Below are 17,151 nucleotides of genomic sequence, written 5' to 3' on the forward strand. Positions count from 1 at the left end.
ACCAGAGTCTCCCAACGGAAGATGTTGCTGTAAAAGCAGATCCAGTTTTCAGAGAGGTAGAGGCGGCCCTGCAGGAGAATGTCTCTTTGTAGAGCACATGAGTAATCTGTGGGTGGACAACAGATCATCACTCAGCAGCAGCAAAACCAGAAGCCAGCACAGCATAAAGGAGAGCACAAGCAGCAGCAGCAGGCAGAGCAGAAGCTGCTCAACAGGATCCTGCACAAAGTCAAAGGCAGGGCCAGGAGGAGCTGAGCCACAGCTGCTGCTCTGTCCACTAGGTTCTGGTTGCTCCCCAGGGCATGTCACAGCCAGTCTCTCACTGACTGAGCTTGCCCTTATTAGCTCTCATTCTGCAGCAGCCCAGATGCTATGTCCAGACTGTAACCTGCCTTTCCTTTTCACCTTCCTGGTGCCACTGTTCATTCCTCTCCCAGCTGAAGCATCCTTCACAATGCCTGTTCCTCTCCTAGGGGGTGCCTGCTCCAACAGCATGGGATGAGATCACCACTTACAGAAGACAAAAGAGCAGATGCAGGGCACTGGGCAGCCACTCCTCAGCCCCAGCAGCCATGGGCAGGGCAGTTGTGTGTGAGCAGGGAGCAGCAGGGAGGTTAGGCAAAAGGGAAGCTCAGTGGTGTGCATGTTGAGGCACTGCAACCCTGCCCAGAGGAGGGAAGAGCTCAAACAGCAACACACTGCTGGGCTTGGGGGAGCACTGTGGGGGAAAAGGTGCTCCTGCAAGTCTGAGGGCACACAGCTGCAGCTGATGCAAATCAGCATTGCTCTCCCTGAAACAGAACTCCTCTCTGCTCTGCCCTGCTGAGGCCACATCTGGGGCCTTGCATCCACTTCTGGGCTCCCCGGTGCAAGAGGGACAGAGACTTGCTGGAGAGGGCACAGCAAAGGGCTGCAGAGACTGGAGGGGACAGAGGGGACTGAAACAGCTCTGTGAGGAGGAAAGGCTGAGAGAGTTGGGGCTGTTTAGCATGGAGAGGGGGATCTGATCAATGCTGATCAATACTCCAAGGGTGGGGGTCAGGAGGATGGGGCCAGGCTGTGTTCAGTGGTGCCCAGGGGCAGCACAAGGGGCAGTGGGCACAGACTGAACATCAGAAGCTCAGCTGATCATGAGGAGGATCTTCTGGAGCTGAAGGGTGGCAGAGCCCTGGAGCAGGCTGCCCAGAGAGGTGATGGAGTCTCCATCTCTGGAGCCATTCCAAACCTGCCTGGATGTGTTCCTTCCCCATCTCCAGGGGGCCATGCCTTGCCAGGGGGGGCTGGACTCCATGATCTCCAGAGGCCCCTTCCAAGCCCTGCCACCCCCTGGCTCTGCGCAGTGAAACCCATTAGCAATGGTGAGGAGGAATTCCACCTGTGCACAGGACTGCTCCTGGGTGGCAATCTGTTTGGAGAAGCAGAAGCAGCTGCATGCAGGTGGCCCAGCAGAGCAGAGCAGAGGAGAGCAGAGGAGAGCAGAGCAGAGGAGAGCAGAGCAGAGGAGAGCAGAGCAGAGGAGAGCAGAGGAGAGGAGAGCAGAGGAGAGGAGAGCAGAGCAGAGGAGAGCAGAGCAGAGCAGGCCCCCAGGGGCTGGCCTTACCCACGATGAGGCGCTCCGTGTCCGGGAGCTGCTTGAAGAGCTTCCTGAAGTCCTCATTCCGCTGTTTGTAGGTTGGACTCAAGACCTGCAAGGAACAGAGGGCCTGGTCAAGACAGGGGCAGGCAGGAGGGCAGGGAACTGGAGTGGGAGAGGAGGAAGGCCTGGGGCAGGAGAAGGGGGGTCAGAAGCATTTGCAGAGCAGGAGGCCAGGAGCTCCCATCACAGCAGGCACAGATGGGAGCGTCTGGGATTCAGTGCACCAAGTGAGGAGAGGAGGAGAACCTGACCTGGAAGAGCAAGTACAGAGTAGGAGGGCTATGCCCACAACTGCTGGGTAGCCAACCACTATTGCTGTGGCTGCAGAACTCTCTTGACTGTACAGGGACTGGCAGGACACCTGCTGTGCCTGCACTGCATCAGCCACCCGCCCCCAGCTCTGCCACGGCAGCACAGCAGCCCCTCAGGCACCTCAGGGCAGCTGCAGCCCTGCCAGGGCAACCTGAGCTCTCTCTGCCAGCAGGAGCTCAGCAATAGTGCAGACACACTCCTTCCTCTCCTCAGCAACTGCAGTCACCATCCTTCCTCTCCCCAGCAACTGCAGCCACCCTCCTCCCTCTCCCCAGCAACTGCAGTCACCCTCCTCCCTCTCCCCAGCAACTGAATCATCCTCCTCCCTCTCCCCAGCAACTGCAGTCACCCTCCTCCCTCTCCCCAGCAACTGCAGTCACCCTCCTCCCTCTCCCCAGCAACTGAATCATCCTCCTCCCTCTCCCCAGCAACTGAATCATCCTCCTCCCTCTCCCCACCAAGAGCTCCACTCAGGAGCACTGCAACCACCCTCAGTCCTCTCCTCACCAAGAGCTCCACTCAGGAGCACTGCAGCCACCCTCAGTCCTCTCCCCACCAAGAGCTCCACTCAGGAGCACTGCAGCCACCCTCAGTCCTCTCCCCACCAAGAGCTCCACTCAGGAGCACTGCAGCCACCCTCATTCCTCTCCCCACCAAGAGCTCCACTCAGGAGCACTGCAGCCACCCTCAGTCCTCTCCCCAGCAAGAGCTCCACTCAGGAGGACTGCAGCCACCCTCATTCCTCTCCCCACCAAGAGCTCCACTCAGGAGCACTGCAGCCACCCTCAGTCCTCTCCCCACCAAGAGCTCCACTCAGGAGCACTGCAGCCACCCTCAGTCCTCTCCTCACCAAGAGCTCCACTCAGAAGCACTGCAGCCACCCTCAGTCCTCTCCCCAGCAAGAGCTCCACCTGGCAGCAGTGTACATGCAGCCACTGACTGGTGCAGTGCAAACACTTTGGTGGGGCTCAGGAGGCTCTTGCAGGGTCTCAACCACGTTGTGCTCTTAAACTGCAGACACTTGGCCTCATAGAAGACCTCAGAGACAAAGATGCTGTTGGCTGGAGGGAGAGCAGGAGCTGGCTTCTCTCTGGTGTTCTCTGAGCTGTCTGTCCACCTTAGACCACCTCCTCACACCATGCCCATGCTCAAAACATCCTTTGAAAGCAGAGTTCACCAAAACAGAGGCAGGTGCAACCCCAGGAAGCCTGCATCTCCCATCTCCCATCTCCCAAGTCATCTTCTTTCTCCCACAGCTGCAGGGAAGGTGAAGCAACCTGAGCTACAACCTTCTCCCTTCCCATCTTCAGTTCTTCTCAGCAACCCTCTGCTAACCTCTTCCAGCTGCACAACACAAGCTCCCAAGCACAAGGGTGAGTACAGCTCAGAGCAAGGGTCCCCAAAACCATTATAGAAGGTAGCTCCTGCTTGGGAAGGTGCTGGTGGGGTCACAGGGGTGTGAGGAACATGGAATTCATGTAGCATTAGCCTCAAATGCCATCAGATCCCAGAAGGAAACCCAGACAGCCTCCTGTCCCCAAAAGCATTTCCTCTTCCTCACTAGAAAGAAATCAGTTGGCCACCAACTCAGCCCTTCAGAGATGTGCTCCAGCCCTGGGGGCCCAAAGGAAGGTCTCCTGCTTCAGAATGAGACCTGCTGACACCAACAGGAATGTTACTCACCACAGTCCCAGCCTGAACATCTGCAAAAGGTCTGGGTCAGAGATGGGCTCCAGCAAGAGCCCAACCCCAAGGATTTCCTGGGACAAGCAGAGAGGATGGGAAGGGAGGCAGGATCAGAGCTTTGGGTTCAAAGCATCCCAGCAACCCAACCCAGCACTACGGTCTCCATGTGGAGCAGTGCTCCCCCCTCCTTCCCTGCAGTCAGGGAGGTCCTGACCTGTCCAAAGCCTGCTCTGGAGCAGATGCTTCTGTCAGGGGGACACAGAGCTCCCTTTAGAGACACTCACAGCTGGAATTTCATCCCATCCACGGCTGACACTTGCTTGTGGTAGGTCAGCAAACCCCTCCAGGTCCCACAGCAGACGTGGCAGTTCCTGATCCAGCACAAGATCCCAGAGAGCCCCACACTCCAGCAAGGAATCCATGGTGTTCCTCAGCACTTGCACAGCTCCCTGTGCTCTCCCCCAGACTCTGCTTTTCCTGTTCCTGCTGTCACTGCTTCTTGTTTAGATTCAAAGCCGAAGGAGACACAGCAGCTGGGCAGGACTCGAGCTGCCTTCCCCTACTTTCCCACTCACACTCAGGTCGTCTCCCCCAGCAGCCTCTGGAGATCTGAGAGAGGATCTGCCCTCCAGAGGACATGGACAGAGCTGGCTCATTGGGGTGAGCTTGCTGGTGGGCAGCCTCTGTGCTCCTCTGCTCCAGTCTCACCAGCCTCTCGCTGCGGGCATCCCTTCCAGAGCGCTGCAGACGTGCCAAGAGCCTGAGCAGTCCCAGGCAGGGCTGAGAGGCTTCTGCAGCTCCTGACCCAGGCCCAGTGCCCTGGGCAGCCACTGAAATAGCTCCCAGCAGCAGCAGCAGCCCACAGGAGCAGGTCTGGCCGAGGTTTCCAGGGCTGGGCAAGGACAGCAAAGCACTCAGAGACTCAAAGAGCTCTTTGGTTGGGATTTGTCTCCTCTTTGAAGGCAGCAGAGCAGTCACCCCTTCAGTGCCTGCCTCAGGCTCTCCTCTCTAGTCCTCCTCTGCTCTGCAAGGCAGCTCCAGTCTCTGTTAAGGTTTCTCATGGGAGGCAGACACCCAAGTGCCTCACACATGCTTGCAGTGACTGGAGCTGGGTAACGCTGGCGGCCAATGCCCTGCAGTAACCCAGGCTCAGCCCTGCCTCCCAGCAGATGTTTCCTGTAATGGAAAGTTGCTGGACAGAGTGTGCTGGGGGAGGCACAAGGGGAGAGCAGCCTGAAGAGCAGAGAGCAGCCTGAAGAGCAGAGAGCAGCCTGAAGAGCAGAGCTCTGAGCAAGCAGCCTCCCCTGACTTGCACATCCACACCTACCTCTGAGCACCCCCCCGAGGCTCAGGGCTCCCTGGGCTTCACTCCTTAGGTCCCTTTGGAAGTGGAGGGCAAGGCTCCAGAAAACTAACTCCTTCAGCTCCCAGGAAGATTGTTTGGAGCACTGGAACTCCCTGAACCCCTTTGCCCTTGGCCCCCAGCCTCTCCAGCCCTCACTCAAGTGTACAAACAGAGAGTAAACCTCCACACTGTGAGAGCAGTGCTGCTCAGCTGTGATGCTGAGCCTGTGGTAGGAGCACACTGCAGGAAAATCCTCACTCTTCCTAAGCTGCTGGGCACACACAGCTCAAACACCAAAAAAAACCCCAAGCTAAGAAAAACTCCACCAAGAAAATCCCAACCAGGAAAACCCCAACCCAGAGAACCTCAACCAAGAAAGCTCCAACCAAGAAAACCCCAAACCAAGAGAACCCAAATAAAGCCTCACCCAAGGAAAGCCCAACCAAGGAAACCTCAACCAAGGAAACCCCAACCAAGGAAACCTTAGCCAAGAAAACTCCAAACAAGAGACCCCCAACCCAAGGAAACCCCAACCAAGGAAACCCCAGCCATGAAAATTCCAACCAAAAAAAACTCAGCCAAGAAAACCCCAAGCCAAGAAAACCCCAACCAAGAGAATTCCAACCAAGGAAACCCCAACCAAGGAAACCCCAACCAAGGAAACCCCAACCAAGAGAATTCCAACCAAGGAAACCCCAACCAAGAAAACCCCAAACCAAGGAAACCCCAACCAAGAGAATTCCAACCAAGGAAACCCCAACAAGGAAACCCAAACCAAGAAAACCCCAACCAAGAGAATTCCAACCAAGGAAACCCCAACAAGGAAACCCAAACCAAGAAAACCCCAACCAAGAGAATTCCAACCAAGGAAACCCCAACCAAGGAAACCCCAACCAAGGAAACCCCAACCAAGAGAATTCCAACCAAGGAAACCCCAACCAAGAAAACCCCAAACCAAGGAAACCCCAGCCATGAAAATTCCAACCAAAAAAAAACTCAGCCAAGAAAACCCCAAGCCAAGAAAACCCCAACCAAGAGAATTCCAACCAAGGAAACCCCAACCAAGGAAACCCCAACCAAGAAAACCCCAAACCAAGGAAACCCCAACCAAGGAAACCCCAACCAAGGAAACCCCAAACCAAGGAAACCCCAACCAAGAGAATTCCAACCAAGGAAACCCCAAACCAAGAAAACCTCAGCCAAGAAACCCCCAGGAAAACCTCAACCAAGGAAACCCCAACCAAGAAAACCCCAAACCAAGAAAATCCCAAACCAAGAAAACCTCAGCCAAGGAAACACTAGCCAAGAAAACCCCAGGAAAACCTCAACCAAGGAAACCTCAACCAAGGAAACCCCAAGCAAGGAAACCCCAAGCAAGGAAACCCCAAGCAAGCAACCAGCCAAACCTCTGCAAAGCCACTCCAGGGCCAGGGACTCCAGGAGGAGATGTCAAGCCTCTGGCTGCTCCAGCTGCACCACAAATGCATTGCTGGTGCCAGGGAGCAGACAGATCTCTCCACTTAGACCTGTTGGGATGAAGCAGAACATCCTCCCTCAGGGCTGGAAGCCACCCCAAGATGAGTGAACACTAAACAGGATTTCTGTAGCCTGGGAACAACAAAGAATGCCCTAGAAACACCTAGAGGTGTTCAAGGCTTTTGACAAGGGCTGGGAGTGCCAGGATGAGGAACAATGGCTTTGAGCTGGGAGAGAGGAGACTGAGAGTGGAGGTGAGGAAGAAATTGTTGAGAGTGAGGCTGGGGAGAGACTGGCAGAGGCTGCCCAGGGAGGCTGTGGCTGTGCCCTGCCTGGAGGTGTTCAAGGCCAGGCTGGATGAGGCCTTGAGCAACCTGGGCTGGTGAGAAGTGACCCTGCCCATGGCAGGGGCTTGGAGCTGGATGATCTTGAAGGTCCCTTCCAACCCAAACCATTCCATGAGTCTATGAACCTATGAAGAATTAGGACCAGAGACATCCATGAGCTACCTGCACTGCTTCACTGAGTGGCCTCTTAGCTGGAAAGTGCTTATGGGATGACTTCCAAAACAAAACAAACCCCACCAGGATGCTCCTGCCTCCACACCCACCCAGCTCCCCTGCAGAGATGAATGGCACCAGTCACCAGAGAGCAAACATTAACCCTACTGCAAACAGAGGGAGACAGGGCAGGATGGCACTGGAAGGGTGGAGGAAGTGGGGAAAGAAGGATGACTCCCCATGGGGACAGCTCCCTGATAAGGCATAAACAAAGCCTCCCACACCCTGCTGGGGGCTGGGACAGGACAGGGAAGTTGAGAGCTGAGCAAGGTGCAGTCTTGCACAGCACATCACAGCCGAGAGCTGAGGAGGGCAGATGGCAAGAGGCAGAGAGCAAAGGGGGAAGGAAAACCTCCTCCACTTTCCATGACTGATGGCCACTCTCTTAACTCTTTGGGGAAGCTTCACATTGCTTCTGGCAAGGAGCAGACTGCAGAACACATTCCCTGCTCAGGTGGGAGAGCTGATACCCCAGTGACAGCAGGGCTGCTGATAGATGCCACCAAAGCCACCTGTCCCTCAGGGGTTCTTCCAAGCTGGAGCTGAGCTCTCAGCCTTTTCTCCTCTTTTTCTTTTGTTGTCCTTTTAGAAGTGAATGAAGAGCAGAGGAAGGAGCTTCCAAGCAACCACTGGCCCTTAGTTGGGGGGGAAAGTGGATTTAAGTTCACCATCACCTAGGCATCACCAGCAGTTCAGTTGTAATTTGGTGCCTTGAGACACAGAATCCCAGCATGGGAAGGGACCCCAAGGATCATCTGCCCCAACCTTTCCATCCACAGAAACCACTGCAAACCTGGAGGGGTGAAGAATCAAACAATGGCTTAGGTTGGAAGGGACCTCAGAGATTATCTACTCCAACCCCCCTGCCATGGGCAGGGACACTTCCCACCAGCCCAGCTTGCTCAAGGCTTCATCCAACCTGGCTTTGAACACCCTCAGGGAGGAGGCAGCCACAGCCTCCCTAGGCAACCTGTGCCAGTGTCTCACCACCCTCATACTGAAGAACTTCTTCCAAGCCTACTCAGCTCAAAACCATTCCCCCCTTGGCCTGTCTCTAGTCACCCTCATGAGAAGTCCCCCTCCAGCCTTCCTGTAGGATCCCTTCAGGTATTGGCAGGCAGCTCTAAGGTCCCCCTGGAGTCTTCTCTTCTCCAGGCTGAACACCCCCAGCTTCCTCAGCCTTTCCTCATAGCAGAGCTGCTCAGGACAGACCTGGAGGGATGAGAAACACCTGAACAGACAATGAGGACCAGCTGGACAGAATGATGCCTGGCAGTGCAGAGATGACTGGCACTGAATTCCAGAGAGCTCAGGCTGGCTGCTCAGCACCCTCCTGACTCTGCAGCAGGCTGCCACAAACCCTCCTGCTGCTCACTCACTCAGGCTGCCACACTTGGAGAGCTGCTTCTGATGTTCCCTCTAAAATGCTACACAATTCCTCTCTGTCTTCATAGGGAGTTCCTTCCAACAGCTCAGTTCCCTCCTCCACCATCAAGGTGCATTCTCTGCACACTCTGCTAGCTATAAGGTTTCCATGGGCTTGCAGTGCCAGGACAAGAGGCAATGGCTTTGAGCTGGGAGAGGGGAGATTGAGACTGGAGATGAGGAAGGAATTCTTGAGAGTGAGGCTGGGGAGACTCTGGCACAGGCTGCCCAGGGAGGCTGTGGATGCTTCTTCCCTGGGGGTGTTCAAGGCCAGGCTGGATGAGGCCTTGAGCAAGCTGAGCTGGTGGGAGGTGTCCCTGCCCATGGCAGGGGGTTGGAGCTGAATGCCCAGAGAGGTTGTGGAGTCTCCTGCTCTGGAGACTTCCCAAACCCACCTGGATGTGTTCCTGGGTGACCTGCCTTGGGTGACCCTGCTCTGGCAGGGGGATTGGAGTGGATGAGCTCCAGAGGTCCCTTCCAACCCCTAACATTCTATGAAGTCCTGACCAGGGCAGGCCTTGGGATCTAACCCAGTAAAATGAAAAGCTCACAGACAGACCCAAATCTCTTCCCTGGTGTCAGCCCTGACTTTTCTAAGCTCATCTGCCTCTCTGTTCCACAAGTATGCTCTGCAGATTGCCCTGCTGCCTGGGATCACAGCAGCAAGCCTTGCTAGGCAGTGCCAGCTAGAAATGCTGTGGAAAACTGGAGCCACACACCCTGACTTAGGGCAGTGAGGGAAGCAGAAAGGTAAAGAGTCCAACTGAGAAAGAATTAGGTACAAAAAAACCATGGCAGGCTCAGCAGGCTCAGGGCCCCAACTGTACACTGAGCCCAAGACACTGAGCTCCTCCATGCTCAGAACTGGGGCCCCTCACCCAGCCCAGGGAGAAGAATAACAATGGAGACAGCTTCTACCCTTGGCAGCAAAGCCATCTCCAGTTTGCCTCTGATTTCCATCACATCTGCTGGGCTACAAGTTCCTTCTACCAATTTGTGGTCTTCCTACCACCCCCAGAGCCAGCAGGACCTCCTCCTGCATCTCATCATGGGAGGGAAAGACACTTCCCACCTCTCCAAGCACATCAGATCCACAGAGCAAGTCACACCTCTGTTTCTCATGGGGGAGGTTTGGATTTGAGGTCTCCTCTTTTCTACCTTGAAACCAGTGTTTCAATAATCCCATCACAAGGATTCACCCTGGAAGCACAGAAGGCCAAAGCAGACACACAGCAAACTGCATCCTGAGGGCTGAGCATGGATGGGTGGTGCCTAAACCACAGCTGACCAAGAAGCTTGAGTTTTACTCCCACAACAAAACCAGTTCTTCTAAACCAGAGGCTGCAGCTCCCCACTTCAAGGCATGAAGAACACCTCAGGGGACCTTCTCTTTCCACTGCCAGCCCTGTGATGGTTTGCTCTTCCACCACGAGGCCATGGCCACAGAGCAAACCCCAGAAGGTTGAGCATCACAGGATATTTATCCCCCAATCTCCTCACAGTGCACCTGGACCACTCTGCATTTGTCCTCTGGAAAGCAAAGGAGAGAAAGCACAACAAGACCCAAGAAAGGCCAGGCCTGTCAAGCCAAGCCCAAGGTTCACCCCTTTCCTCCCACTTCTCAATGTGGTAGGGATGTCAATCCTCCCCACCCCCAAAAAGCACTGCTAGGGTCAAAAGGAGAACACACAAAGCCAGAGCAGTTGACAGCATCTTAAGGGAAGAAAAAGGAATCCAGGAGGGGGAAAAGGAAGGGTTCCAAGTGGCAAAGAAGAATGGAGTGCTACAAGGACAAAAAGACCAGGTAAAAGCAGCAAGGACTGAAGGCACCTTAGAAAGCTGGCACTGGGAGCACCAATGCCCTGGGGGCTTCCAGGCTCTTTTGAGGCAAGAGCTGTGGGGTTGGTTTGTGTCTGTCCAGTGCCTGGCACCCGGGGGTGCTGAACTGGCAGAGGTGGTTTGCTCTGAGCAGAGCCAGCTTTAGGCAAAATCCAAGTGGGGGAAGGAAATTTGTGAAGGGGTAGCTTCCAGAGCTTCCTTTCTAGAGCTGCTCTCAGTGGAGAAAGGAATGATAGAATGGTCCAAATCCCAGGAAAATCCTGCCTGGAAGGAGCTGGCAAAGAAGGGCAACAAGACCAAGAAGGTTTCAAATGGTAACACTTCCAAGCAGGGCTGATGACCTTCCTGGAGGCTGCAGCCCATCCCTATTCCCACATTGCATTGGTGCTTTCATCTGGCCAGAGATGTCTCTACTCTACCACCATGGCTTGGTTTGGTTTTCTAAAGGACAACAACTGGGGGGGAAAGGGGAGAAGGAACCACAGGGTCAAAAAACCACAACCCAAGCAGCCAGTGCTTACTCTGCGGATGTACTGTCTCTCATGCTGAAAATACAGGGAGGAGAAACAAGAGAACAGAAAGATAAGATAGAGAGGACATGAAAACACAAGAGACCCACAGAAGCAGACCACAGCAAAGCATCATGCAGCAGGGGAGGGATCTCAGCAGCTAAGGGCAGAAGCGCCTCTAGCCCAGCAGCGAAAGTCACCTGCAGCTGAGGCCACACCTCCACAGCAGCCTGCTTGGACCTCACCTGCCCAGGCTGCCCCTCTCCATGATTAGCTGTCCCTCTCCACGCTTCCCTGTCCCTCTCCATGCTTCCCTGCCCATCTCCATGCTTCCCTTCCCCTCTCCATGCTTCTCTGCCCCCTCCATGTTTAGCTGTCCCTCTCCACGCTTCCCTGTCCCTCTCCATGCTTCCCTGCCCCTTTCCATGCTTCCCTGCCCCTTTCCATGCTTCCCTGTCCCTCTCCACGCTTCCCTGCCCCTTTCCATGCTTCTCTGCTCCTCTCCATGCTTCCCTGCCCATCTCCATGCTTCCCTTCCCCTCTCCATGCTTCCCTGCCCCTTTCCATGCTTCCCTGCCCCTTTCCATGCTTCCCTGCCCCTTTCCATGCTTCCCTGCTCCTCTCCATGCTTCCCTGCCCCCTTCATGTTTAGCTGTCCCTCTCCATGCTTCCCTGCCCCCTCCATGCTTCCCTGCCCCTTTCCATGTTTAGCTGTCCCTCTCCATGCTTCCCTGCCCCCTCCATGCTTCCCTGCCTCTTTCCATACTTCCCTGCCCCCTCCATGCTTCCCTGCCCCTTTCCATGTTTAGCTGTCCCTCTCCATGCTTCCCTGCCCCCTCCATGCTTCCCTGCCTCTTTCCATACTTCCCTGCCCCCTCCATGCTTCCCTGCCCCTTTCCATGTTCAGCTGTCCTTCTCGACACTTCCCTGCCCCTCTCCATGCTTCCCTGCCCCTCTCCATGCTTCTCTGCTCCTCTCCATGCTTCCCTGCCCCCTTCATGTTTAGCTGTCCCTCTCCATGCTTCCCTGCCCCCTCCATGCTTCCCTGCCCCTCTCCATGCTTCCCTGCCCCTCTCCATGCTTCCCTGCCCCTCTCCATGCTTCCCTGCCTCTTTCCATACTTCCCTGCCCCCTCCATGCTTCCCTGCCCCTTTCCATGTTTAGCTGTCCCTCTCCATGCTTCCCTGCCCCCTCCATGCTTCCCTGCCCCTCTCCATGCTTCCCTGCCCCTCTCCATGCTTCCCTGCCCCCTCCATGCTTCCCTGCCTCTTTCCATACTTCCCTGCCCCCTCCATGCTTCCTTGCCCCTTTCCATGTTTAGCTGTCCCTCTCCACACTTCCCTGCCCCTCTCCACGCTTCCCTGCCCCTCTCCATGCTTCCCTGCCCCTCTCCATGCTTCTCTGCCCCTCCCCATGCTTCCCTGCCCCTATGTTTATTTGCCACCTCCATGCTTCTCTGCTCCTCTCCATGCTTAGCTGCCCCTCTCCATGCTTGCTCCTCCCCATGCTTCTCTGCCCCCCTCCATGCTTAGCTGCCCCTCTCCATGCTTGCTCCTCCCCATGCTTCTCTGCCCCCCTCCATGCTTAGCTGCCCCTCTCCATGCTTGCTCCTCCCCATGCTTCTCTGCCCCCCTCCATGCTTCTCCGCTCCTCTCCATGTTTCTCTGCCCCCCTCCATGTTTAGCTGCCCCTCTCCATGCTTCTCCGCTCCTCTCCATGTTTCTCTGCCCCTCTCCCATGTTTAGCTGCCTCTCTTCATGCTTCTCCGCTCCTCTCCATGCTTCCCTGCCCCTCTCCATGCTTCTCTGCCATTCTCCACCAGCTTGGCCCACCATGGTTTATGCTTCAATCTTAATGCTATTGCCCCTCTGCTTCTCTCTGCTTCTGAGATCAGTTCTCCCCCTGTCCTGGTGCTGCTGCCACACAGCAAGTCACCAAGGCTGCCTCTCACGCTCCTGCCACACCTGACCATGCTGCATCAGCCCACATCCCTGGTTCTGACACCTCAGGCTGCAGGACCTGGTGCTGAACAAGGAATGGCTGCCCACAAAATCACAGCACTGCTGGCATCTACTTTAGGGAGCTCGAGGGGTAGGGGTTCAACTGTGCAGAAGTGACCCTGACTGGGCCAAACCACTGCCACTTGTGCTTGCAGAGCAGGAAACCAGAGCCTGGCACAAGCAAGGGGTGGTTTGTGATCCTGTCAGGTCAGCAGGAACAATTCCTCTCTGGCCCCACACCACCCTGAGAGATGCAAAGGGTCTGCAGGGTGGCAGCTCTGTCACCACACCCAGCACCACATCCAGCACCACTCTGCTGGTGCAGCTGCAAGGTACAGGATGTGGAGACCATCAGAGGAGTGCCTGAAACGACACAGCCTCTGCTCTCTAGCTCTGGCATCCTTTCCCTCAGGATGTCAGTCCTCCTTGAGCCAGTTCTGAGCCATTTCCACCTCCCCTTTCTGGAGGTGCTCAGCATGCCCCAACAGTGCCACTGCAAAGCCCCTTTGCACCTCTGCCCACCCCTGCCCCCACCTCAGCCCATATTCACCCAGGGACAAGAGAAACTGGAGTACTTACATTATACCAACTCTGGCTTTTCTGTAAGGACAAAATAAAAGAGAAGCATTAGTCAGCACAGAGATCTCAGCATCCAACAGAAAGCAGGACAGAGCAACGAGGTCCACTCTGCTTGGTGGAGCCAAAGTGGGATCAAAGGGAAGCTTTCAGAGGGTTTCCCAGCGAGGTCTAACCAAGTTAGTGCCAGTCACAGGAAGAACTCCAGAAGCACCAGCCCAAAACAGGAGCCAGGCTAAGGTGTGCATGTCCCCATGCACAGACACATGCTGGAATGGCTTCAGCAGGACAGCAGTGGCCACCTGGTCACTCCTCAGAGCCGTGGCCAGCCCCTTTCTGCCAGAGGCTTCCATCTTCCACCTCTGCTGGCCTGGGCTGCAAACATCACAGCGTGCAAAGAAGCCCTCAAAGAAATCAAGGCCTTGAGCAACCTGGTCCAGAGGGAAGGTGTCCCTGCCCGTGGCAGAGGGGTTGCAGGGTGATCTTTAAGGTCCCTTCCAACCCAGAGCATTCTGAGACTCTAGGAAACTCCCAGGAGGCAGCAACACCACTTGGAATTTCTTAAGGGAGACACATACAAGAGGCAGAGAAACTGCAGAAGAAAAGCTAAGCAAAACCAAACCAAAACAATACAAACCAACAAGCTGGGGGGGAGGGGGGTTGGGGTATTCTTTTTGCCCCCCAACATTTTCAGTGCAGAGAGTTTTGCATCAGTCACACACACACACATTGATTTGGATTTGTATCTGCTGCCCTCATCCTGGCATCTCAGATGGCTGGAGAGGACAGGCCACACGTCACACAGGAAGAAGCTCAGCTTGGAAAGTCACACTTGGCAGGTTGTGGCTGGAGGTGAGGTTCATCTGCACACAGAGAGAGGAAGAGAGAAGCTTCACACTCCTCCTCCTCCTCCTCCTCCAGCCAAGGCTGGCTTTCCATTGGCAGGACACTGAGCAGAGCTGGCAAAGTCTACACATCCCCCACTACACTTTAGGGGGGGATTTACCTCAGGGCAATGAAGCTTGGGGGCACTGTAGACTTTCACCAGCACTGATGGGCAGCTACAGCCCCGATGGGTGCCAGCAGCCACACAGCTGTGCCTATCCCCTCTCTCAGCAGCAGCTCTGCATTCCACTTGGGGGAGGCAAGGCTAACAGACAAGGACAGAAGCAGTATTTCACCACATTCCTTTCTTTGAGCTCAGCTCACTTCTGACCTTGGCCAGGGGGTGTTGTTCACAGCTTTAGAGAAGGAAGGAAACCATAGAGTTCTCCAACTTGACACAGAGCCTGTGGAGGCTTCACTCAGGGAGCTAAGCTCAATAGTCACAGGAACCTTAGGGGAGCTACAGGAAGGCTGGGGAGGGGCTGCCTACAAGGGCCTGCAGTGATGGGATGAGAGGCAATGGTGTGAAACTGCAGCAGGGCAGACTTAGGTTGGACATCAGGAGGAGTTCTGCACAGTGAGGGTGGGGAAATACTGGAACAGGTTGCCCAGGGATGTGCTTGAGGCCTCATCCCTGGAAGATATTCAAGGTCAAACTTGGTGGGGCCCTGAGCAGCCTGCTCTAGTTGGAGCTGTCCCTGCTGAGTGCAGCAGGGTTGGGCAAGATGACCTTGGAGGGTCCCTTCCCAATGCATTTTATGACTCGAAATGCCATCCCAGCAGACAACCTCACTGGCACCTGGACCTCGTTTCTGCAGGCTCTCTTGCAGTTTCACTGCACTGCTCTCCAAAGCAAACCCCCACAGCAAACCCAGAGCATGCCAGAGGCCAAAGAACCAATGTTTGATGTTCACAAGAGGAACATCTCAGCTGCTGAGGAAAGGCTCTGAGCTGAAGAACTGAATACCCCAGATGGCTGCTCCTCCTGATTCCTACACTTTTCCATGCCTGGCCATAGCCTCCATTCATAAAGGATCCTCCTCTGCAAGTAGGCCATGAGGAAAGGCCTTATGCAATTCAGCCTCTACTAAACCCCCCCAAAAAATCAGGGGGAGTTAATCTTAATCCACATCCACAGCACCTTGTCCTCAGGAGCAGAGGCTCCAAGATGGGAGTGATTTTCCTGCAGCTTTGTTTTGCCATCTGGCTGCCTTAATGAGCAGAAAGGAGGAACTCAGAAAAACTCCTGGGGAAAGAAATTCATTACCCAGCTATAATTGGCACAGACAAAACAGAGCCACTGCTGTCACTGTGCCTTCTAAATGAGGGTGCACACGCTGTGCTCTCAGGATTTCACTCCCCTCTGCTGCTTTCATTGCAGGGACTTCATTTTTTCATCCCCTCCCACCCCCCAGCCCTTCACCTTTGAATGTCCCCAACCTGCAGAGCTCTGCAGCTCCTCCTTGCTTAAGCCCTTCCACACCTCAATGCCTCCAAGCCTCATCTTTTGCTTCCACCACAGGGAGATTCCTTCTCCCTGAACCCTGCTTTGCAGGCAGAGGAAGCCCAAAGAGAAGGGAGAGCATCTGAGTCCTCAAATCCACCTTCCATTTTCTTCCCCTTGGTTTGGTTGGGTTGGCTTTAACTCCCTGAGAATCAGAATGGAGGAAGACGTGAGCTGTGAAAAGTCAAGAGGGAGGACAATGGAGGGGGAAGGGAGGGGGAGGGAAAGGCAAGAAAAAAAAAGGAAAACCAAAATCCTTACTTTGAGCAGGTTAAGTCTGTCATACTGGAAAAAGAAACCATAAGCATTAGAACTGAACAAGAGAGAAGAAAGCAAGCAACAGAGGGACGGAGCTGCACACAGAGCGGGGGAAGCTGTGACTGCTCGCCAGAGACCTTGCCACAGGAGCACAGTTCATGGCTATGGGGGGGCCAGAACCAGGAAGAACTCAGGAGTCTTGGAAGAAGGGCAAAGTGGGGGAGCTTTCCCTGAAAATGGGGAGTTTTGTAGGAAAACTAGGACTTTTCCCTCAAAATGGGGAGTATTCCCTGAAAGTGGAGAGTTTTCCCTGACAGTGAGAAGTTTTCCCTGAAAGTGGGGAATATTCCCTGAAAGTGGGGAGTTTTGTCTGAAAATTAGGATTTTTTTCCCTGAAAATGGGGGGTTTTCCTTGAAAGTGGGGAATATTCCCTGAAAATGGGGAGTTTTCCCTGAAAATGGGGAGTTTTCCCTGAAAATGGGGAGTTTTTACCCTGAAAATGAGGAGATTTCTCTGAAAATGGGAAATCTTCCCTGAAAATGGGGAGGTTTTCTTGAAAACTAGGGGGTTTTCCCCCTGAAAATAGGGAATTTTCCCTGAAAATGGGAAGGTTTCACTGAAAATAGGGAGTTTTCCCTGAAAATGGGGAATGTTCCCCCAAAATAGGGAGTTTTCCCTGAAAAATAGGAGTTTTCTCTGAAAGAGAGAAGTTTTGTCTGAAAATTAGGATTTTTTACCCTGAAAATGGGGAGATTTCAGTGAAAATGGGAAGGCTTCTCTGAAAATAGGAAGTTTTCCCTGAAAATGGGGAGTTTTGTATGAAGACTAGGATTTTTCCCTGAAAATGGGGAGTATTCCCTGAAAGAGGAGAGTTTTCCCTGAAAGTGAGAAGTTTTCCCTGAAAATGGGGAATAGTCCCTGAAAATGGGAAGGTTTCACTGAAAATAGGGAGTGTTCCCTGAAAATGGGGAATAGTCCCTGAAAATGGGAAGGGTTTCACTGAAAATAGGGAGTTTTCCCTGAAAATGGGCACTATTCCCCCAAAACAGGGAGTTTTCCCTGAAAATTAGTTTTCTCTGAAAGAGAGAAGTTTTGTCTGAAAATGGGGAGTTTTGTCTGAAAATTAGGATTTTTTACCC

General features: G+C 54.3%; 1 protein-coding gene across 1 annotated transcript in view; it reads right to left on the reverse strand.

Annotated features, from left to right (window-relative positions):
- GRAMD1B (GRAM domain containing 1B) overlaps positions 1-17,151 on the reverse strand; it is a 152,222-nt gene that overhangs the window by 23,372 nt on the left and 111,699 nt on the right. Inside the window, exons 5-9 of the mRNA XM_054175975.1 lie at positions 16,015-16,038; positions 13,368-13,388; positions 10,801-10,824; positions 1,601-1,685; positions 3-106 (exon numbers count right to left, since the gene is read on the reverse strand). Coding sequence (XP_054031950.1) covers positions 3-106; positions 1,601-1,685; positions 10,801-10,824; positions 13,368-13,388; positions 16,015-16,038 — 258 coding nt within the window. The remainder of the gene's footprint in view (positions 1-2; positions 107-1,600; positions 1,686-10,800; positions 10,825-13,367; positions 13,389-16,014; positions 16,039-17,151) is intronic.

The sequence above is a fragment of the Dryobates pubescens genome, chromosome 34 (genome assembly GCF_014839835.1).
Source record: "Dryobates pubescens isolate bDryPub1 chromosome 34, bDryPub1.pri, whole genome shotgun sequence".
Lineage (NCBI taxonomy): Eukaryota > Metazoa > Chordata > Aves > Piciformes > Picidae > Dryobates > Dryobates pubescens.